The 24,875-nt window shown below is 42.0% G+C and overlaps 1 protein-coding gene across 1 annotated transcript; it reads left to right on the forward strand.

Annotated features, from left to right (window-relative positions):
• The first annotated feature begins 5,282 nt into the window (after positions 1 to 5,282).
• Positions 5,283 to 23,128, forward strand: LOC131236067 (cytochrome P450 71A1-like). The gene is made up of 2 exons (XM_058233156.1): positions 5,283 to 6,283; positions 22,294 to 23,128. Exons 1-2 carry the CDS (start codon positions 5,366 to 5,368, stop codon positions 22,906 to 22,908), a joined length of 1,533 nt encoding a protein of 510 aa, XP_058089139.1. The 5' UTR covers positions 5,283 to 5,365; the 3' UTR covers positions 22,909 to 23,128.
• Positions 23,129 to 24,875: the final 1,747 nt, after the last annotated feature.

A 24,875-nucleotide genomic window follows, 5' to 3' on the forward strand; every position in this document is an offset into this window, starting at 1 on the left:
AACCGATTTGACATACAGTTGGCCTACCCCGAACCGAGTCCGACTCGGTCAAGGGAACCGAGTCGGATCGGATTAGATACTATTCAGTTCGACTTTTTAAATAGTGAAAATCATTATCCTCGCTGCTATATTCGGTGTGGTCCATCTGAGCTTTAGATATATTCGTTTTTTTTTCCAAATGCTCTAAAATGATAACGAAAAATGGATAAACGGCATGGATATAATAAATCCTTCATTGTGGAGCCCATGTGATGTTAATCTCATTTGAAATGAGCGGAAATAGATTGGCTACTCCCCCTGCCACCTACTCGGTGACTGTGGTTGGTGCTCTGTGGGACCCAGCATGATGTTTGTTTTTAATCCATTCCATTCATCCATTTTTAAAGATCATTTTAGCACTTGACCCAAAATATGAGAGGGATATAAATCTCAGGTGGACCACACCATAGGAAAACAATAGTGATTAGATATCCATAATTAAAATCCTTGTGAGGCCCAATGACTGTTTATTTGAAATACAATCTGTTGATTAGGTCATAAACGTCCAGATGAATGCAAAATATAAAGAATAGATAGATCCAAAACTTTTATGGCACCCAAAAGTTTTTTAATGGTTAACGCTCATTCAACGCTGTTTCCTGTAATGTGTTCCACTTGAGATTTGGATAAACCTCAATTTTTGTCTATCACCATAAAATGACCTGGAAAAATATATGGACGGCATGGATGAAACACATTACATCATTTTGGGGCCCATGGACCACGGACCACTCCATTCCCATTTAAGCCGTTCGTACAACTCGGAGCTCGAGGCGGAACAAGGAGGCAGTTGCGTTGCGTGCTGTACACGGCATGCAGTACACAGCATGCAGCGTGCCGTGCACGAAACCTGTATTGCTGCTCCGTTTATGTTAGCAATTGATCATAGGATGTATTATACCCAAACTGTCCATCCATTTGGCGAGCTTGTTTTAAGGCTCGAGACGAAAAATAAGGTAGATCTAACTATCAGGTGGACCACACTGAAACAAGCAGTGGGGATTGAACGTCTACCATTGAAAGCCTTTTTGGGGTCACACCTCACAGAAGTTTTGGATCAATTTGAAATTTGTTTTGCCTCTTAATTCAGGTCTTTGTGACCTTATGAACAGATTGGATGGAAAATAAACGTTATGGTGGGCCTTACGAATTGTTTAGCGGTGAAAATCATTATCTCTGCTGCTATTTGTGGTGTGGTCCACATGATCTTTGGATATAATTCATTTTTTGGATAATGTTCTAAAATGATCTCTAAAAATAGATGAACGGTGTAGATATAATAAATACATCACTATGGGGCCCATATAACTTTGATCTCCTTTAAACCATTCGTATAACTCGGAGCTCGAGGGAGCGTCAGTACTGGAAATGGATTAGCTACTCCCCCTACATTGGCTGGTGGTCGGTGCTCTGTATATAGCTGTGTATGGTAATGGTACTCCAGCAAACCTCTTCTTATTGTACTAAGTAAACTCTGTTGGGGCCCACCGTGAATGCATGTGGTTTATCCACGCTGTCCATTCGATTTTCCAGATCATTTCAGTAGTTGAACCCAAAATTGATGCATATCCAAAGCTCTAAGTGGACCATACCACTGGAAAAAGTAAAATTACTGATAAGAACCACCCGGATCGGGTCAGATAGGGTCGGTCCGGATCCATTTGGATCGGGTTTTCGGATCGGGTCTGTCCGGATTGACCACAACCCATTTTCGATCCGAAAAAACATCGGATCTGCATGGCCCTACCCGATCCGTACCGATCCAGACCGTCGGTTCGGTTCGGAACGGCTCGGATCGGGTCTGATCGAGTCGGATCCACCGGATCGGACCTGATATGCCCAGCTCTAGATTTAGCTACACGATGTAGCTAAATTATTCTAAGATTGAGGGACTGAGTGAGCTGATGGATGGTTTCTAGGTGATACCAAAGCTTCCAACGGCAGGAAAGGGAGTGGCGGGAGGCTGCTTCGAAGAGAACACGGAAGTCGGTTTTGACTATGATTGAAGATAGCCCCATATCCCTGTAGAACATGAGACCATCAACCATCGATCGGGCTTCCGCTATCATGTTAGAGACCTGGCTGTAGCTATTGTGGAAGGCAAAGATCAGATTCCCCAAGTAGAAAAACAAATTTCACATTGAGCCTTTGAAATGACTCATTTTTGGGAGAAAGTGATCTCTCCAAATGAATGAATGCTGTGGATATGATAAATACAACATTGTGGGGCCATGTAACTTTGGGATAGATCTAAAGATTAGGTGGACCACACTACAAAAAATAGTAGGAAATTGAACGTCTACCATCGAAACCCTTTTGAGAGTCATATAAGTTTCGGATCAATGTGAAATTTATTTTTCCGCCTCATCCATGTATTTTTTACCTTATTGACAGATTGGACAGAAAATAAACGTTATGGTGGGTGCTACAAAGTTTTAACTGTGAAAATCATTATCCTCATTGCCATTTTTGGTGTGGTCCAATTGAGCTTTGGATATGATTCATTTTTTGTCTAATGCTCTAAAATGATCTTGAAAAATAGATGAACGGTATGGATATAATGGACAAATCATTGTGGGGCCATGTAACTTTGATCACTTTGATCTCATTTGAACCGTTCGTACAAGTCGGAGCTCGAGGAGCATCGGCGCTCATCTTCACACGACACGTATCTACACCAACTATAGCTAGATATGTATCTACACCAGCTATAGCTGGATATGTGTCGATGTCGTGCGCGCCACTGCTCCTCAAGCTCCAACTTGTAGGAATGGTTCAAATGAGATCAAAGTTACATAGTCCAACAATGATGTATGTATTAAATCCATACCGTTCATCTATTTTTTGATATCATTTTAGAGCGTTAGACAAAAAATGAATCATATCCATAGCTCAAATGGACAACACCAAAAATAGCAGCGAGGATGATGATTTTCACCGTTAAAAATTTGTAGGGCCCACCATAATGTTTATTTTCCGTCCAACCTGTTAATAAGGTTAAAAATACATGGATGAAGCGGAAAAACAAATTTCATATTGATCCAAAACTTCTGCCCCCCAAAAGGTTTTCAGTGGTAGACGTTCAATCTCCCACTACTTTTTGCAGTGTGGTCCAATTGATCTCTAGATTAGTTTTATTATTCAGGTCAAGCCTTAAGATGAGCAAAATTGATGGACGGTTTAGATATAACACATATCTCATGATGGGACCCACATTAGTTGTTGACGTCAATACACCAGCTATATAGCTGGTGTGTGGTACACCAGCCAATCCACAACGGAAGCGGATTGGCTGGTGTACCACACACAAGCTATATAGATGCTGTAGGTATGCATCGTGCAAAGATGAGCACCGACGCTCCTCGATCTCCAAGTTGTATGAACAGTTCAAAGGAGATCAAAGGTACATGGCCCGGCCCACGGTGATGTATTTATCATATCTACACCGTTCATCTATTTTTAGAGATCATTTTAGAGCATTATTTAAAAAATGAATCATATCCAAAGATCATATGGGCCATACCATAAATAGCAGCAAAGAACATGATTTTCGTCGTTAAACAATTTTTAGGGCCCACCATAATGTTTATTTTATATCAAATCTGTTCACAAGGTCACAAATATCGGAATGAAAAGAAAAAACAAATTTCATATTGATCCAAAACTTCCATGACCCCAAAAAGGGTTTCAATGGTAGACATTCAATTCCCCCACTGATTTTTGCAGTGTGGTCCAATTGATAATTAGATCTGTCTTATTTTTCCTCTCAAGCCTTAAGACGTGCTGGCCAAATGGATGGAAAGTTTAGATATAGCACATAGCTCATGATCAAACCCACAAAACTTGCTGGCGTTAATACAGCAGGTGTGAAGTACACCTGCCAATCCGCTACCACCTTGAACTGTTTGTACAAACCGGAGCTTCTTCTTCGCACGACACGTACCCACACCAGCTACGTTTGTGTGTACACGCGGATTAGCTACTGTAGCGGGACTGGCTATTGAAGTGATGTCATCAAGTTATATGGGCCCTACCATAATGTATATGTTGTATCCACACTGTCCATACATTTGGAGAGATCATTTCAGGATATGATAACAAAAAAACAGGCAGATCACCATAGAAAACAGTGGGGAGAGTGCCGTTGAAACCTTTCGAAGGTCCACCGTAATGTTTATTTGAGATGGTCCACCGTAATGTTTTTTTTTTTTTGATCCAACCTGTTCATGTGTTAACGCATGTATGAAAGAAGGGAAAGCATAAATATCAGTTTGATCTGAAACTTTTGTGGCCCTTCGAAAATTTTAATGGTGGCGTCACTCTCCCCACTGTTTTCTGTGGTGGGGTCCTCTCAAGCTTTAGATCTGACTCATTCTTTGAATCATGTCCTAATATGGTCTCTCCGAATGTATGGAAGGTGTGGATACAAAACATACATTATTATGGTGGGCCCACAGAAAATAGTTACGTCATTTCAGTAGCAAGTCTCGCCACTCAACCTGTCAGTAGCTAATTCGTGTCCGTGGTGTATGTATCGTCATTGGTGGACGCGGATTGCGTCCTACCCCGCCGGGACGGTAATCTGGAAGGGCCACGTGGATAAAACACTTACATCACGGTGGCCTCAGTCATTAAACCGAATTAGATTGCAACAACGATGATTTCTCAACCTGTCAGTAGCTAATTCGTGTCCGTGGTGTGTGGTACAGCAGCTAATCCGCTTCCGGGGAGGTCCCCAGCAAAACTCAGCATCAGCCTCCGCATATAGATAAGGTCCGGACCCTCTGTTAGCTAAAAGTCCTGCTTTTCTGTATCGTCATTGGTGGACGCGGATTGCGTCCTACGCCGTGGGGACGGTAATCTGGCAGGGCCACGTGGATAAAACACTTACATCACGGTGGCCTCAATCATTAAATCGATCGAATTAGATTGCAGCAACTATGATTTCTCAACCTGTCAGTGGCTAATTCGCGTCCGTGGTGTGTGGTACAGCAGCCAATCCGCTTCCGGGAGGTCCCCAGCAAAACTCAGCCTCAGCCTCCGCATATATATAAGGTCCGGACCCTCTGTTAGCCAAAAGTCCTGCTTTTCTGTATCGTCATTGGTGGACGCGGATTGCGTCCTACGCCGCGGGGACGGTAATCTGACAGGGCCACGTGGATAAAACGCTTACATCACGGTGGCCTCAAGCATTAAATAGATCGAATTAGATTGCAACAACTATGATTTTCCTGTTTGACACAAACGGAGGATCCGTATTCATAGATATGATAAATAGATAACATCAGAAGGTAGGCGAAAAGGAAGAAAGCCAATCAATCATTCAATGGCTATCTTTCCATCTCTTCTCCTCTTGGTTGTAGCCATTGTTCTTCTAATCTTGGCTACTTTCAATGGAGGTCGAAGAAGGAATAAATCCAACCAACCACCTTCTCCATCCAAGCTTCCGATCATTGGTAACCTCCACCAGCTAGGTGGGCCTAGGTCCCTTCTGCACCGTACTCTGCAGTCGCTTTCCAACAAACACGGCCCGCTAATGCTCCTCCACATGGGGAACATTCCTACTCTTGTAGTTTCATCAGCAGAGATGGCTGAAGAGATCTTGAAAACCCATGATCTAGTTTTCGCAAGCCGGCCTTCGCCTTGTCCGAACGCAGCCAGGCAGCTTCTTTACGGCGGCACCGACTTGGCCTTTGCACCCTATGGGGAGTTCTGGAGGCAAGTAAGGAAAATCTGCGTCATCGAGCTTTTGAGTGGTAAGAGAGTGCAGTCATTCGCGTTTATTTGGGAAGAAGAAGTTGGAAGTATGATCGAGGAGATTAAAGGTTCAAGTTCGATCTCTACCGTTAATCTGACCGATATGCTTCTCTCCTTATCGAGCGGCATAATCTCAAGGGTTGCTTTAGGGAAGAAGTACATAGGAGGAGAGAATGGGAAGAATAGATTCATGGATCTAGCCAGGGAATCGGAAGTTCTCTTGGGATCTTTTAGCGTAGGAGATTATTTTCCATCGCTCGGATGGATCGATGTTCTGAGTGGCTTGGATGCTAGATTGAAGAGAGTTTCCAAAGGCATGGATGATTTTCTTGATCAAGTGATTGAGGACCATCTCATTCGTAGGAATGTCAACAATGATATAAATGACGATGAGCATAAGGACCTCGTGGATGTCTTGCTCCACCTTCAAAAGGATACCAATGCCGACATCCATCTAACGAAAGATAATCTGAAAGCCATCATCTCGGTATCTCTCTCTCTCTCTCTCTCTCAACACAGATTATGGTATTCAATACAGGTAACAGTGGCCGTAATATGGGCTGTTAGGGACATTAAAAACTATACTAGCCCCATAACGGACCGTTCAAGGCCATTTCTAAAGTAGAGGTCAGGCCATTACAGCTTGTAACACATTAAGGTCCCACTGATACCATTATGGTAGGTAACTGCTTTTGAATACCATGGGACAGACACACATGTAGGTTTGTGCACACAAACACCTAATGATTAATGACTAGGTGGACCAGATTTTGTGGAGCAAACCTTTCCATGGCTCGCGCATGTGGTGAATGTTATGAAATCTGTATTTGATGTCTTACATCAAGCCATATATACATCTTGTCAATGCAATTGATAGATTGTTTGATGTTACCCTCGTTATATGGCATCGAACAGTGCTCGATCTTATCCAGATTTTTTAAATTTTCTCTAGTTGGTCGCTGGACTAACTGGGCATCTTTTCGATGCCATCGAATATGGCTCCGATGCAATCAAAGAAAATCGAATTTTCTAGTTTGGTCTTTGGGTAGTTTGGGTGTTAGTTCGATGCCATTGACATGGATTTGATGCCATCGAACGATAAGTTTTGATGATATCGTAGTGTATTCGATGCCATCAAAATATTTGGTGCAGATTTACACAGAATTGCGATTTTGCAGGATTTGTTTCCAATTTCATTTGGGATTCCTTCTTGGCTTATATGTATGGATGTTAGCGGGATTGGGAGAGTATCCTAGGCTTGTACATCATGGTTTGATTTATTTTCTTATTGATGCAAGTGATGTGTTGGAGGTCTCATATTTAATGATTCATATATTTTATCGTAGACGTAATGTGCTCTGGGTAGTGACCCTCTAGATCGGCATGTAATTCTATGAATTTTGGGTAGTGGTGTACAAATCGATATAAGTAATTCATAATGCGTATTACATCACTTTCGGGATTGGATGTCACAAATAGTCGTTTCATGAATAAATCGTGTCACGTAACTCATTTGATTCATGCGTTGTGCCGCCTCGAGTTGTTCATTTAAATCCACTGTAGCATTGGACATATTGGCAAATCTCTGTAGTGTGAGAATGCGGGGCGAGTTGAATTTTCTATGAATTATATTCCACATTGTGATGATCATTAAGTATGATGGACTGCATACACTTTACTAGGCATGCATTCATATATATTGGTTGCGCATACCGATACCACTCATAGTGGTAGAGTACGAGACGTATCAGAATCTTTACATTACTTTTATAAATCTCATGAATTATTATTAATCTTAGAGGATAACCATCACTATGAGTAGGCGTTAACCCTCTCCAACCATACAGATGTTGCATATAAATTACAGGTTGATGATACAGACGATAACCGTTCTGTGAAAGATATATTCGAATAGCGAAGAAGAATATCATATGATTTACTTTTATTTATTTTTTCACTGCTTACTTTAAGATAATGTAATAAGCTTCCATTAAGGGGGCATTAAAGAGTTAGTTAAACTTTTTTTACTCTAATAGAATAAGAAATATAGTCAATTTTATTCTCCTGAATGGTTACCTTCGTGAATGTAACTAAATGTGATCTATTAAAAAAAAGGTGTGATTTTTTTTCTTTACACACGCACACACACCGCCACACACTCACGCATAGTGGGATTTCACCACCTATGGATGCTCGAACCCTTGACTGAGTGTTAAAACTCCTAAGAGTCTACCACTGGAACAAGAGCAAGGATCCCTGCAAGGTGTAATTTTAAATCATCCAACTTTACATTATTAATACTCAAAATTCTTGGGCATGAGTATATATTCAGGCTAGGAAAACTCAGGCGGGGAGAATTCAGGATGTTACATGAAGGTACTTTTTGATAATTGTTTGATTCTAAGTTTTAAGAATTCTAAGTTAGATAATGCGAGCATTGTATATATGGTAAATAATTTAAATTATCTTTTAAATTTGAAAAATATGTATGTAAGAGAGTGCTTGATTATGTGCACTCTGACATTTAGGGGCCATCGCCAGAGGTTTTCGTTGGAGGGTCATCATGGTTTGTTTGATTCATTGATGGCTACTCCTAGAAAGTTTGAATTTACTTCATGAAACATAAATTTTAAGTTTTCACCACATTCAGACAATAGAAGTCAATGGTGAAAAAACCGTCAAGGCAATAAATAAAAGTTTTAAGGACTAACAATGGTGGTGAATTTACTTCTATTGAGTTTAATGAATATTGTAAATTAGATGAAGGAGTCATTATTCACAAAAAAGTGTGCCACACGCTTGAACAAAATAGTCTAGTTGAGCAGATGAATTAGACTCTCTCAGAGAGGGCCCAATGCATGTTACATAATACTGGGTTAGGCAAGGACCTATGGACTAGGGTTATCAATACGACTTGCTATTTGGTGAACTAGTCCCCTTCTACAGAAATCGATTGTAAGATTCTAGAGGAAGTATGGAGTGGTCATAAGGATGACTACTCAGATTTACGCATATTTAATTGTGAGACTTACTCTTATGTACCGTCAGTTAAGAGAGATAAGCTAGACAATAGATCTAAAAATTAGTACATCTTTGTTGGCTATGGTGTTGGTGTGAAGGGTTATAGGTTATATGACAAGGTCGCATAGAAAATCATCACTAGCTGGGATGTCATATTCAACAAAAGCTCCCTATTCCGCAAGAATAGCCATGAAGAGAAAAAGGAACTAGAAAGGTTGGTCATATACGTTCAGATTGACACAGGTGAAACTGAGGTAGAGATAGATGTGCAAATAGAGGTACAAGAAGAGGTGGAGCAGCCGCCTAGGAGAAATCCGTCGCGAGATCACAGGTTACTGGCAAGATAGGACAATTCTAATACCGTATATGCCCTCATTACAGATGAGAGGGACCCGTCTACTATTTAGGAAGCTCTTGATGAGCCTAATGCAGAAAAGTCAAAGACAACTATAGACAATGAGATGGACTCTTTGCACAAGAACAACACATGGGAGCCGGTGGAGCTTCCGGTGGGACGAAAAGCGATCGGATGCAAGTGGTTATTTAAAAGAAAACATGATAGATACAAAGTGAGGTTGATAGCGAAGGATTATGCTAAGAGAGAAAGAATTGACTTTATAGAGATATTCGTGCCAGTAGTTAAGTAGGTGTCTATCAGGTTCATGTTGGCACTGATTGCCTAATATGATCTTAAGCTGGAACAAATGGACATGGAGACTACATTCCTGGATGGGGAATTGTCAGAATAGATCTATATGAAGTAACCAGTGGGCTACAAAATTAAAGGGGCAGATAACAAGGTTTGAAGGTTAACGAGGTCATTGGTGGCTGGTGTGAAAGTTTTTGAAGGTGTCTAGCGATATGTTTGCCCTCCACCTTTCGTCGCACAGTTCGGTCGTTGAAAGGCTTTCCGCTTGGTAGCAAGCATTTCTTCCCAGAGGTATTACGTCCTATCTTCATTGCATCACCCATGCCTCATTATCTGGAAAATCTGGAGAGCTAGGAATTCAGTAAAGTTCGATGGCACTTGGGTTAATGTCGTCGTAGTGGTCGAGCGGATCAAGTAGCTACTGGCCAAAATCAATAGGGGGCTTCCCACTCCCAACCCCAACAGGATGATTTAGTGCTTGATCTTCCATAACCTGGGGATTGTAGTCTTGTCCCCCCTGCAAAGAAATTCCAGATCATGAAATGGGCCAGGCCAGGTATGGGATGGTTTAAAATTAATGTTGATGGCTTCGCTTTTGGCAACCTAAGGCCATCTGGGGGTGGTGGGATTTGCAAAAATTCTTCGGAAAATTTCCTCTTTGCTTTTTCCTTGGGATATGAGGAGGGAACCAACAATAGGGCTGAGCTCCAGGTGTTGCACGATGGTATGGCTAACTGTGTATCCTTTGGGTTCGCACAGGTGGTGATAGAATCTGATTCCCAATTTGTGGTGGATGCCTTCAGGGGAACGTCAAATCCAGTGTGGAAATGGAGGTATTGGCTGACCAGGATTAAGGGCCTTAAAGGGAGGGGGATCTTCGCTATATGCCTCATCCTGAGAGAAGGAAACAGGTCGACAGACGAGTTGGCTAGAGATGGTGTGGGTAGTCAAGGCAAGACATTCTTTAGGAAGGCAAATGACTTACTCATTCGTAGTAGGGGCTTGTATTTATTAGATAAGGTGGGTTTGGGGGCAATTAGAGAGTCTTAATGGAGCCTTTTGTCGCCGCCCGGGTGCGGTCCTATATATGGATATGATAGGTGGCTCGGATGTTTTTTGTTATTAGGGGGCCGCTTGAATTTTATGTTTGATTTTTCTCTGAATATATATAGAGATCATTTAAAAAAAAAATGTTAATGATGTCGTTGTATGGCCTGAAAGGGTCTCCTATGCAGTGGTATAAAAAATTTGATTATTTCATGTTGAGTTTAAAATTTACTAAGAGTAAATAAGATCATTATGTCTATTAGAAGACATTGATTGATGACAAGTTTATCATCATCATATTGTATGTTGCTGATATATTGATCGCTAGTCATGACATGTTTGAAATCGATGCACTAAAGACTCATTTATCAGGGACATTCGAGATGAAATATATGGGGGCTGTAAAGAGGGTTCTCGGCATAGATATTTATAGAGACATAAAAAGTAGGCTTTGGTTTTCCTAAGCAAAATACCTTGAAAAGGTGTTCATCAAATATGAGATGGACAAGGCAAAGCCAGTCAACGTTTCTCACGTGACTCACTTCAAGCTTTCCTCAGAACAATGTCCTAACTCAAATGAGAAAAAGCAGGCTATGACTCATGTGCTTTATTCGAATGTTGTGGGCAGTTTAATGTATATCATGGTCTGTATGAGATCAGATATTTCATAGGAACTCGGTGTTGTGAGTAGATGCATATCAAATCCCAACAAACAACATTGGGAAGCGGTGAAATAGCTACTTCGATACATTTGAGATACAAAAGACTACGTTTTAACTTTTGAGAAGACAGAGGCAAAGTTGGTTGGGTACGTGGATTTAGATTACGTAGGTAGTATGGATTCTAGAAAGTTTACTTCAGGTTACTTATTTATATTAGTGGGTAGAGTAATTAGTTGGATGTCAAAGTTTCAGTCTATGGTTACTCTTTCCATGGCTAAAGCAGATTATATGGCAGTGATGGAGGTGTTTAAGAAAGGTGTTTAGTTGAGAGGTATGATAAATTAGTTGAGAATTCAACAAGAGGCCGTATCGGTTAATTGTGATAGCGAGAGCGCTATCAATTTAGCTAAAAATTTTGTTTATCACTCACATACTAAACATATTGATGTTCGTCACCATTTATCTAATAGGTTTTAGAAGGAGGAGGCATAACTCTGAAGAGTATTCACACCAGTGTGAATCCGGCAGACATGCTCACTAAGGTAGTTTCTACAGAGAAGTTGAAGTTCTGTGCGACTTTTCTAAGCTTAATGATGACGTAAAATGAGGACGGATTGTGCACGAGAAGCGTTGATGGAGCAATGATAAAAGGTAAAGATAAGAGAAGAGAACAAGCAGCTACACGTTTAGTGATTGAAGACATGGTGAAACTTGTTGTATTTGATGTCTTAAATCAAGTTAGATACAGGTCCTGTCGATGTAATCGACAGGCTGTTCGATGTCACCCTCAATGGCATTGAATAGTGCTCAATCCCATCAAGATTTTTCAGATTTTCTCTAGTTGGTTGCTAGACTAACTGGGCATCTTTTCATTGCCATCGAAGATCTGTTCGATGGCATCAAACATGGCTCAACGCTATCAGAGAAAATTGAATTTTCTAGTTTAGTCTTTGGATAGTTTAGGTGTTAGTTCGATGCCATCGACATGGCTTCGATGCAATTAAAGGATAAGTTTCGATGACATCGAAGTGTGTTTAATGTCATCGAACTATTTGGCGCAGATTTATGCAGAACTGCCATTTTGTGGGATTTGTTTCCAATTTCGTTTGGGATGTCTTGTTGGCTTTTATATATGGATGTAAATGGGATTGAGAGAGTATCCTAGGGTTTTTAATTCATCAAGAGGGTTTCAAGGGTGTAGCAATGGTTGATTTGAGACTGTTCGAATTGGGTAAGCTCTTTCCTTTGTAATTTCTTCTTTCATAGTGATATATGTCGCTTTGTGTCGTGGTTTTTTCCTGTAAGAGTTTTTACACATTAAATTTATTGTGTCCTTTTCGTATTTAGTTGGTATAATTGGATTACTCTCCTAGATTTATCTTTATATGCTTATGCGGTCCCCCAACAAGATCTAGGTGGGTGTATATGCTGTAAGTAGGTCGAAATCTAGCGATATTAGCAAATATAAGGAATATATATATATATATAGGGAAATGGTACTATGAGGTCGACCTCATGGAAATGTCCCATGAGGTCGAGTTATGTGGGCCCCACCGTGTTGTGTGTTGAATATCAACACCGTGCATTTGATGGGTCCCCCTTTAGGTTATGAGATATCCCAAAAAACAGCCGTATATAGAACTTAAGTGGGCCATACCATCTAAAACCATGCGAAGACATGCCCAAAACATATAAAAGTACTTGGTGGGGCCCACTTGAGTTTTGGATACGGGTGAAACTTTGTTTGACCCCTCATCTAAGTGGGACACATGCAATAGATGGTCTGGATTTGTGAACCACATCGTGGTGGGCCCAATAAAAGTTAATGAATATTTTAATGGGAGGATAACCCCTCTCAACAGTTGTATGTGGTGTGGCCCACTCAAGTTATAGATTGACTTGATTTTTAAGCTTGTAGCCCACCATGTAATGGTGCATCTAGCTAATGGGGTAGATGTTAGACACACTTCAGGGTGGGGACCATATAGTTTGACCTTATGGGAAGTTCCCATGAGGTCAACTTCACAGTACTATCATAAATGAGTTCTCAAAAGGTTCTCGAAAGAACTCGTGAAAACTGGTGCGCATCTCAGCATTATATATATATATAATGCTGAGATGCGCACCAGTTTTCACGAGTTCTTTCGAGAACCTTTTGAGAACTCATTTATGATGATATGAGCTCAAAATCTAGATTGTCCACTTGATAAAGCACACCATGAAAACCCTGAGGCCCAACTTTTACCTTGATCTAAAAATTTGGTGGGCCATGATGAAAGAGAGGAAAATCAAGGGAGGGAACTATTTTCTTTTTTCCATGGACCACCAGAGTTTTAGATTATGGTAAAAGTTGGGCTCTTAGGGTTTCATGGGGTGCTGAATCAGGTGGACGCTTCCAATTTTGGGCTAATATCCAAGAAAATGAGTTCTAAAAAGTTCTCATAAGAACTTGTGAGAATTGGTGCGCAGCTGAGCATTCGCCACACACAGACAAACCTGTGCATGTATGTGGGTGGAAAAAAAAAAGAAAAAAAAGGAAAAAAGAATAAAAGAAGTAAAGGAACCAAAGTAGCATCATGGTAATGCCAAACGCCCTCAAAATTCGGGACCTTTAAAACATTTCTAGGGATAGCCCCAACAACTTCTCAAAAAAAAAAAAAAAAAAAAGAATAAAATTGCCCATGAATACCTTTTCTATTGTGCCTAGCATCTGATGACGAGATATATTTAGATGGGGTAAACATTGTAGGGCTCATTATGGTATTTTTGAGAAATTCTGACCATTCACATGTTTTGCCAAATCATTTTATGACATCTTAAAAATAAGGTAGATCTAAAGCTCACATGGGCAATGTAACAGAAATAGTGGAGATCATATGCCCATGATTGAAAATAGTGGAGATCATACGCCCATGATTGAAACATCTATTGGATTGCTGACGCAGGGATGAACGTGATGAGGACGATCACCGTCTTCCTCAAGGATAACTACTCCGAATCCACGGAGCTTCTATGGACTCCTCACAGAGACTTCTCGAATCCACGAGGAAAGAAAGCAAGAAAATAGAAATAAATTCTAATAAATTCGAAATTGATTAATTGATCAATAAAAACGAGTTCACAACCCTTTAAATAGGGCTACCAAGCAATGGGAAAGAAATTAGAAGCAAACTACAACTCAAACTCTTAGAATCCGCGACTTACTATAAATAGTAAACTTACTATTTATAGACGGTCGTGATGTCTACTAGTGCGCAAGGTTTTCGGCCAAAAATAGTAAGTGTCCTATTTGGCTTCACCAAACCGTTCTCCTAATTATTCTAAGCTCTTTTCACATTGGGCGCAACTCCTAAAGCCCGACGGATGAAGAGTTACAATCAAACTAAAACTTACTATTTATAGTAAAAATGAAATTAAAACAGGGAAACGACCATCAATCCAGGGGTTTTTCGCAATTCCGGGCTGCGCAACCCGACGTAGCGGGTTGGTTGGCTTCAGTAGCTCGTTCTACCCCAAAATCATATATTTTACGTCAGATAACTCATTCCGGATTGCAAGATACGCCCGATTTAAGGTTCGATGGTCTGGATCACTTCTGTCGTCGACCGGGCCTTTTCTGATCCATCTTGGCCATGTAATTGTCTGCGACCCGCTCTACATCAGTCTCCTCCACTTCAAAAGAACTCGTCCTCGAGTTCTCGTCATGCTCTGGTTCATGATACTCGGTCAGGTCCGCGACATTGAAAGTCTGTGAGATTGCCATATCATCTGGAAGATCAACAATATAAGCGTTATCATTAATCTTTCGGATGATTGGGACGGGTCCAATCTTCTTATTTTTCAACTTGTTGTACGTCCCGGTCTCTTTATGCAGATGGACCATAACGTGGTCGCCCACCTCGAACACTTTTTGTCGCCGATGCTTGTCCGCTTGTTCCTTGTACTTCTCGTTCGAGGCATGTAGCTTGGTCTGCACTTCTGCATGGATGCCCATGATCTTGTCTGCCATATGTTCTGCTGCAATGCTCGTGCCTGGGTGCTTGGGTAGAGAGACCAAGTCAAGTGTGTGGCGAGGCACTCGTCCGTATATAATCTGGAATGGTGATCTCCCTGTTGAACGGTTCATCATGTTGTTGAATGCAAACTCTGCTTGAGACAAGGCCAAATCCCACTGCTTCGGTTTTTCTCCTGAAATACAGCGAAGGAGGTTTCCCAACGTGCGATTCACAACTTCGGTCTGCCCATCAGTCTGTGGGTGGTAAGCACTGCTGAATTGAAGTCGTGTATCGAATCGATTCCATAAAGTCCGCCAAAAGTGGCTAATGAACTTCGTGTCACAATCGGAAGTAATGGTCTTGGGGACCCCGTGTCGCTGAACGACCTCCCTGAAAAATAAATTCGCCACGTGTGTTGCATCGAGCGTCTTCTTGCATAGGATAAAGTGCGCCATCTTTGAGAAACGATCTACCACCACGAACACCGAATCCATGCCGCGTTGTGTTCGTGGGAGACCAAGCACGAAGTCCATTGATAAATCCTCCCAAGGACCGTTAGGCACAGGTAACGGGGTGTAGAGGCCCGTATTCTGAGATTGCCCCTTGGAGGTCTGACAAACATGACAACGTTGTACGGCTTTTCCCACATCACGTACTAATTGCGGCCAGTAATACCGCTCTTCCACAAGAGCTCGCGTCTTGTCTCGCCCCACGTGTCCACCAAGGCCACCCCCATGCAGCTCCTGAATAATCTGCTCCCTCAGAGAACTTTGGGGGATGCACAATCGATTCCCTTTGAAGAGAAAATCGTCCTGTATATGAAGGTCACTGGGGTGACCTTCTTGACACTTCATCCAAGAACCTTTGAAGTCCTCATCCTCGGCATACAACTCCTTGAGACAATGAGGCCGACTACCTCGTTGCTCATTGTAACTAGTAGTGATGCACGACGGCTAAGTGCATCACCACCTTGTTCTGTTGCTCTGACTTGTGCTTTAGAACGAACGTGAATTCCCGTAAAAACGCAACCCATCTAGCATGCACACGATTCACGTTAGTCCGACTATTAATAAACTTTAATGCTTGATGGTCGCTGTACAAAACAAACTCTCTTTGAATCGATAATGCCGCCAATGTCGCAGCTCCTGAATCATTGCATACAACTCAAGCTCATAAGTCGACCACTTCTTTCGAGCTTCGCTGAGCTTCTCGCTGTAGAAGGCTACCGGCCTGCCTTCCTGTGATAATACTCCTCCAATTCCGACGTATGAAGCGTCACACTCAACCTCAAACAGTTTGTCGAAATTAGGAAGCACTAAGACCGGTGTTGTAGACAAACGATGCTTGATCTCATGAAAGCTCTTATCAGCTTTATCGGTCCACTGGAACAGTCCTTTTTTCATGCAATCTGTTATAGGCGCGACTATGGTGCTAAAATCTCGCACAAATCGACGATAGAAAGTCGCCAACCCGTGAAAACTCCTCACCTCATGAATGTTTGTCGGGATCGGCCATTCCCTAATAGCTCGCACCTTTTCATCGTCCACCCGAATGCCTGTGGACGTTACAACAAATCCTAGAAACAATAGGCTGTCAGTTAAAAAACTACACTTCTTCAAATTGAGGTACAACTTGTTAAGTTGTAGGACCTGTAGCACCTGCCTGAGATGTTTCCTGTGCTCCGCCTCATCCTGGCTATATATCAATATGTCATCAAAATATACTACCACAAATCGGCCAGTGAACGGTTTTAGAACTTGATTCATTAAACGCATAAAAGTACTTGGTGCGTTCGATAGGCCGAAGGGCATGACCAGCCACTCATACAACCCTTCCTTGGTCTTGAATGCCGTTTTCCACTCATCACCGGGTCGAATACGAATCTGATGGTATCCGCTCCTTAGATCTAGTTTAAAGAACACCTTGGCCCTTCTAACATATCGAGTATGTCGTCCAACCGTGGTATTGGGAACCGATATTTGATAGTAATTTTGTTGATTGCCCGACTGTCGACACATATGCACCAGCTTCCATCTTTTTTGGGCGTTAATAATGCTGGTACGGTACATGGACTTATGCTCTCTCTCAACAGACCCTTACGGATCAATTCCTCCACTTGTCCCTGAAGTATCTTACACTCCTTCGGACTCATCCGATAATGAGGGCGGTTGGGCAGGCTAGCCCCAGGGACGAGGTCTATGTGATGTTGGATGTCCCTCATGGGGGGCAATCCATCAGGTAAATCTCGTGCCAGACTTCTTTGAATTCGTTTAGAAGGCTTAAACTTGGAGGGATGTTTGAGGTTCCTCTTCCTCGCCCTTTACTATTACGGTGTATACCTCGCCAGCTTCCTTGATTCCTCCATGAAATCCCGAATGGTCAAGAGGGAACTCCTCCACTTTAGAGGCTTCGTGGTGGTTCTCTGGTGCCATAGGCAAGGATTATTTTTCGACTATCCTCGACGAATACGTAGACATTATCTCGTCCCCGATGGGTCGCATCACGGTCCGCGATTGCCATGGTCGACAGAGTAACATATGACAAGCTTCCATATCGACCACGTCACAAAGTATTTGATCCTTATAATTTTTGCCAATTGAAAACGAGATAGTGCATTGTTCAATTACCTTGGTCTCATCACCTTTTTTATCCAGCCAATAGAGTATGGGGAAGGATGCTTCATCGTTGGTAGCCGCAATTTGTCCACCATTACTCTCGAGACGATATTTTCGCTACTACCACCGCTTCATGATCACATCACGCACCTTTCCGCCGATTTGCACCGAGTACGAAATATATTGTGTTGCGTTGTGGATGTAATTCTTTTCGTGGGGCATACGAATCGCCTCACAACTAGAAATTCGCCACGATCCTCTCCCGTCACTTCATCTTTCTGATTAATTTCTTCAGTGGTTTGTTCATGTTCATCAAAGCGATGGTCTTCTTCTGCGGCCTCATCTTCAGTGCCCCCTTCGTTTATAGTTAAGTGTGTCATGGGACGTTGAGGACAAGTGTTTGATAAGTGGCCTGGTTGGTCACAGCAGTAAAAATTATTTGACCTTGGCCGATCATAAGGATTTGGAATCCTACTTAGACCTGCTGCTGTGGGTGCTACACGTTGAGGTCTAGATGAGCCGCTCCCCGTATCACGGTTTGCGGTTGTAGGAAGTTGAGGTACTGGATCTTTTCCTCGTGGCAGCACTGGATCCTGCGTGGGACCCGTCATGGGGGGTCGATTTGAAGGATATGGACGAGCAGGAGCTCTTGCAAGTTGTGTTTCTGCCCTACCCGCCAATTGAACTGCTTCATCCACAGTCCCGACTGGGTACATCTGAACTCGATCCTGAATTGTCGGTCGCAACCCACCTATAAATCGTGCCACCTTCTGTGACTCAGATTCTGATAGATCGTTTCGTGTAGCCAGCCGTTGAAATTCTTCAGTGTAATCTGTGACAGTTTGATTTTCTTGTCTGCAATTTTGATATTGCTGGAATAATATCTGTTCATAATCACTGGGGAGAAATCGAGATCGAAGAAGACGTCTCATCCGTGGCCATGATGAAATGGGCGCCTTGTTCTGGCGGGCTCGTGAGAGTTGTAATTGTTCCCACCATGCAGAAGCACCAGATTTTAATTTAAATGCTACCAATTTTACCCTTTTATGATCTGGCACGTCCATGTAATCAAAATATCTCTCTACTTCGGCTAGCCAATCGAGAAAATCTTCTATACGTAATAAACCGTTAAAACTAGGAAGTTCAGCCTTACCTCGATAGTCTCTTTCAGCACGATCTAGATGATCACCTCCATGGATTGGTCGTCGAGCAAAACCCTCATTAAGGTCCTCGTCGCTAGAACTTGAATCATCTGGTGTAGCTCTACGGTTTGCCACTGGTAGTGCTCTACGAAAATCGGGATTGTGTCGTATAACAACCATGGGTGGTGGAGCACCATCTTTAGGGCTCGGGCGGAAGTAGCGCATCGCAAGACGGTCGAGAGTTGCCTGCAGCCCTTGCATGGTCAATCGACTCTCGGTGGAAAGCTTCCATTCTTTCCGAAAGATAACGAATCCCTGGATCATCGTCCACAGGATTTTGATTCATACCTTCGTTGTTTGCCATCGGCCCAAGGGAAATCCTCGCTCTGATACCAATTGACACAGGGATGAACGTGATGAGGACGATCACCGTCTTCCTCAAGGATAACTACTCCGAATCCACGGAGCTTCTCTGGACTCCTCACAGAGACTTCTCGAATCCACGAGGAAAGAAAGCAAGAAAATAGAAATAAATTCTAATAAATTCGAAATTGATTAATTGATCAATAAAAACGAGTTCACAACCCTTTAAATAGGGCTACCAAGCAATGAGAAAGAAATTAGAAGCAAACTACAACTCAAACTCTTAGAATCCGCGACTTACTATAAATAGTAAACTTACTATTTATAGACGGTCGTGATGTCTACTAGTGCGCAAGGTTTTCGGCCAAAAATAGTAAGTGTCCTATTTGGCTTCACCAAACCGTTCTCCTAATTATTCTAAGCTCTTTTCACGTTGGGCGCAACTCCTAAAGCCCGACGGATGAAGAGTTATAATCAAACTAAAACTTACTATTTATAGTAAAAACGAAATTAAAACGAGGAAACGATCATCGATCCAGGGGTTTTTCGCAATTCCGGGCAACCCAGCATAGCGGGGTTGGTTGGCTTCAGTAGCTCGTTCTACCCCAAAATCATATATTTTACGTCAGATAACTCATTCCGGATTGCAAGATACGCCCGATTTAAGGTTCGATGGTCTGGATCACTTCTGTCGTCGACCGGGCCTTTTCTGATCCATCTTGGCCATGTAATTGTCTGCGACCCGCTCTACATCAATTGCAGAAGCTTTGGATGAGACCAATATTTTTATTCTTTCAGTTCATCCCCATGGAAAGGAGCTTATGAGCATTTGGGCCACTTTATGAACGGTTTTAAATGCATATAAATATCACAATGGAGCCTAAAAAGCTTTGAACGGTAGCCAACCCCTTTCCACTGTTTCCAATCGTGTGGCCCACTTGAGTCTCAGATTTAATTAATTTTTCGTATCATGCCTTAACATGATCTTCCAAAATGGATGGATGGAGTGAATTTCCCACAAATATCACGGTGGGCCCATCATAACTACTAGTGGCACTTGCTGCAGAAGGCTTTTGCTTGAATTTCGCATCAACGTGATAGGACATTATGCGGATTGGGTAGCAGGCCTAGCTAGAGACGAATGGTCCTGTGGGGCACACTATGATGTATTTATTTTATCCACATCGTCCATCCATTTTTATAAATCATTTTAGGGCATGAGCCAAAAAAATGAGGCATATCAAAGGCTAAAGTAGACCACACTACGAAAAGTAGTAAGATTGAAAACCTACCATTGAAAACCTTTTTGGGCCATAGAATTTTTAGATGTAACTTATTCTTTGGCCCATGATGTTAAATGAAATCTTGAATTCAATGGATGAAGTGGATTTAACATATATCCCATGGTGGGCCCCACAACCCTTAACACATGACAACCTAGACCCTTAACACATGATAACCTCGACGTTTAACACATGTCAATCATAACCTAGACCCTTAACACATGACAACCTCAACCCTTAGCACATGACAACCTCGATCTTTAACACATGCCAACCATGACCCAAACCCTTAACACGTGACAACCTCGATCCTTAGCACATGACAACCTTGACCTTTAACACATGACAACCATGACCCATACCCTGACAACCTCGACCCTTAATACATGATAACCATGATCCAAACCCGTAACACATGACAATCACAATGCATATCCTTAACACATGACAATTTTAACCTTTAACAAATGATATATGCTCATTATCTTTCAATGCAATGCATTGTAAAATCCAAATTGTATCTCATTCATTGTCTTCCAAATGATAACCACAACCGGTGGTGAATTTATCTCAATTGCTCACATTCCAAGGGAGTGTAATTATGTGGCTGAGAACTTGGCTCAAATGGGTAGCGCCAACCAACAGGACAGGGTCTTCACAAATCATTCTGATCTTCTATTCCTTTATAGAGGTCGGGACTAGGAGTGGTAAGGGTTAGTTATTCAGACCCGTCTAGCCGTATTTGAGGGCACAATAGGTTTCCCTTGCTCCTTTTTTTTTTTTTTTTTGTGAAAGGGAGTTTAAAGTAAGCTTTCTCTATTTAAGAGATATATATATATATATATATATATATATATATATATCCTTTAAAAAAATGATAACCACAACCATTCATACAATCACTTCTCCCTACAGCAATAACCATGACCATCCCATCTCTATCCACGATCAAAAGTGGCTTTCATTTCAATGAAAATGCTATTTTACAAAAAAAATTCATTAAAAATATCTTCTATCTATCAATGGCTTTCATCTCTAAGAAAAGTGGTCGTTGAAGCAAAAACAATCCTCATTTTTAGGGTCGTAAAATTTGTTGGCATTGCCCATATGCCAAAGAAGTTAATGGCGGTGATCGTATGCCGAAAATGAGGTCAAATGGGTGATGGTGGGTCCTCGAAAGACATGCTTAAAAATGAAGACGAATAATCTTATGAAAATAACAAAGGAAGAAAAAGGTCCGTATCGCCGGTATCGCCGGTAGGCTCCAAGCAAGGGCAATTTCATCTTAATTTTTTTGAAAAAAAGCTTCATGAGGCTAGCTAGGGCATTTTTTAAAGATCTCGATTTTTGGGACGTTTGGCTATACTACAACATTACTTCGGTCAAAATCCTTCCGGAAAAGAAAAACAGACAGACTTCTCCTTCTTACCCTTATGTGGACTTGCCTAAGTTTGTTTGACTCGACCGACTCAACTGAGTGAAGCATGGACTTGAGAAATCAAATTAGAGTCACACGCTGATCCTTGTGGACTTTTCCCAACCAGAGACCAGGATCGTGAATGGCATGGTTGACTGGGCTGAGTCAACTCAAATGGCGGCAAACTATGTACATGTGTACTTGCTCCATTTTCGTGCTCTCTACTTGTTTTTAATGGATGATTGATCTACTTTATCACTTACATGCTTTTTTCTTTTCTGTTTGTTTTTCTTTTATTCTCAGGACATGTTCTCTGCAGGAACCGACACCTCAGCAGTCACGTTGGAATGGGCTATGGCAGAACTCATGAGGAATCCACATGTGATGGAAAAAGCTCAAGCAGAGGTAAGAAGAGTGGTGGGAAGAAAAGCAAAGGTGGAAGAGGATAACCTTATCCAGATGGACTACTTGAAATTCATAATCAAGGAGACACTACGATTACACCCTCCAGGACCCTTATTAATTCCACATGAATCCACAACAAGCGTGACACTACAAGGCTACCATATCTCTGCAAAAACAAGGGTCCTGATCAATGTATGGGCCATTGGAAGGGACCCCAAATCATGGGAAAATGCTGATGAGTTTCTTCCCGAGAGATTTACCAACAATCCAATTAATTTCAAAGGTCGGGATTTTCAATTTTTACCATTTGGGGCTGGGAGGAGGATTTGCCCTGGAATGTCATTTGGCATTTTCACTCTGGAACTTGCTCTTGCCAACCTTCTCTATTGGTTTGATTGGGACTTGCCTGGTGGCGCAAAAAAGGAGGATATAGACATGAGTGAAGTTTCAGGTATTGTTGTCCACAAGAAATTTCCTCTTCATCTGGTTGCAAAATATCACTTTTCACCGTAAGTAATTAAATTGTACTGCTCTCTTAGAGGGAGATAGGGTTTTCTCTGCTCTATATTGCAAGAGAACTAGGTTAGCTCTCCCAAGCCTCTTCTTTGTTAGGACGTGGGTTGTTGCCATTTATCCTTTGCCTTATTTCTTTGCTTGGAATCTTTGCCAGTATATACTGCAATAAAATTATTATTTACCTTCCCAATAAGAGAGAGATGCTCTTTTTTGTTTAGGGAGCGGATTGCATCCTTCCCCGCCGGGAGGATAATCCGTCCACTTAGGGCTTTGTGGGGCCCACTGTGACGTATGGGTTTTATGTTTGCTGTCCATACAGTCTTCCCAAACCATTTTGGGATAAGAACCGGAAAATGAGGCAGATCCAAGGATGAAGTGGACCACACAATTGGAATTGAACTCCCACCATTAAATACTTATTGTGAGGGAGTAAAATCAAGTTGATATTTATGTTTTCCCTTTATCCAGGTCTTTGTAACCTTATAAATAGGTTAGATGGTAAATAAATATTATAGTGGCTCTGGAAAGTTTTCAACAGGGAGTTTTCATTATTTCTTCTGTTTCCTGTTTTAAGGTCCACTAGATCATTAGACTTGCTCAAGTTTTAGACTCGCACCCTAAAATGTTCCAATAAAATGGATGAACGGCGTGGATAAAAGCTATACATCAAGTTGGGCTCCACAGAGCTCTTGTTTGAACGCATTCAGCATTTAATGCGTCAGGTGTAGAGTCGGGCATATCTGACCCGATCCGGTGGATCTGACCCGATCAGACTATATCCGACTCAATTCGAATCGAACCGACGGCTTGAATTGGGCCGGATCGAGTAGGCCCACTCAAATCCGACCGTATATCGAGTCGAGTTCGGATCAGTGGTCAATCTGGACTGATCCAGAATCCGATCCGATTGGACCCGATCCGATTCGATTCGATCCGATCCGCACAATATTCATTTAACATTGTTTCTTATAATGTTGTCCACTTGAGATTAGAATATACCTCATTTTTTTTTAATACTATAAAATAATCTAGAAAAATAGATGGACAGCATGGATGAAATAAATATGTCATAGTAGACTCCACAGAGCACTAATTACCAGCGTGGCAGGGAAGTAACGAATCAGGCCACTCCTTTCAGGCAGCACATGGCTCGAGGTGCATTGAGCACTGAGCTTGCCAGGCTGCCAGGGGAGTAACGAATCGGTCCCAGTCAAGCTCACGGGAACTTTTCCCGAGGTCGAGCTGTGTGGGCCCCACCGTGAAGCGTGTCTAACATCAACACCATGCATTTGATGGGTTCCCTTTAATTTATGCGATATCTCAAAAATCAGCCTTATACAGAACTTAGGTGGGCCATACTATCTAAAATCATGTGAAGACATTCCTAAAATATATAAAATCACATGGTGGGGCCCACATAAAACTTGGATGCATCTGAAACTTGGTATAACCCGTCATTCAAGTGGGACACACATAATGGATGGCTTGGATTTATGAACCACACTCGGTGGACTCAAGAATAAATATTTTATTGGAGGGTAACTCATAACGTCACCCAATTTTGAACGAGAAGTGAACTGGGGGTGTACTGTGTCGTGCTTATGTACTGATGTACCTAAGTTATGTGGGTCCCATCATGAGGTATGCATTATATCCAAACCGTCCATCCATTTGGCGGGCTCGTCTTAAGGTGTTAGCCAAAAAATAAGACAGATATAAAGATCAAGTGGACCACACTGTAAAAAAAAAATAGAAACTTCGATCTAAACCGTACCCAATCCGATCTGACTCTGTTTCCCTGACCGAGTCAGACTCGGTTCGGGTCATGCCAGTACTGCATCGGATCGGATCGAGCCCGCAGACCTGCATCGGATCGGATTATGTATTGAAAGTCTCGGGTCGACTCGATCTGTACCAATCCAGTCCGACCGACTTGATGCCCACCTCAGGCGGGAGGAGGAGCC

This window comes from Magnolia sinica, unplaced genomic scaffold (assembly GCF_029962835.1).
Source record: "Magnolia sinica isolate HGM2019 unplaced genomic scaffold, MsV1 ctg169, whole genome shotgun sequence".
Lineage (NCBI taxonomy): Eukaryota > Viridiplantae > Streptophyta > Magnoliopsida > Magnoliales > Magnoliaceae > Magnolia > Magnolia sinica.

Coding starts and splice junctions, on each gene's coding strand:
- LOC131236067 (XM_058233156.1), top strand. CDS start 5,366: ATGGCTATCTTTCCATCTCTTCTCCTCTTGGTTGTAGCCATTGTTCTT. Junction 6,284..22,293: donor ATCTGAAAGCCATCATCTCG/GTATCTCTCTCT, acceptor TTTTATTCTCAG/GACATGTTCTCTGCAGGAAC.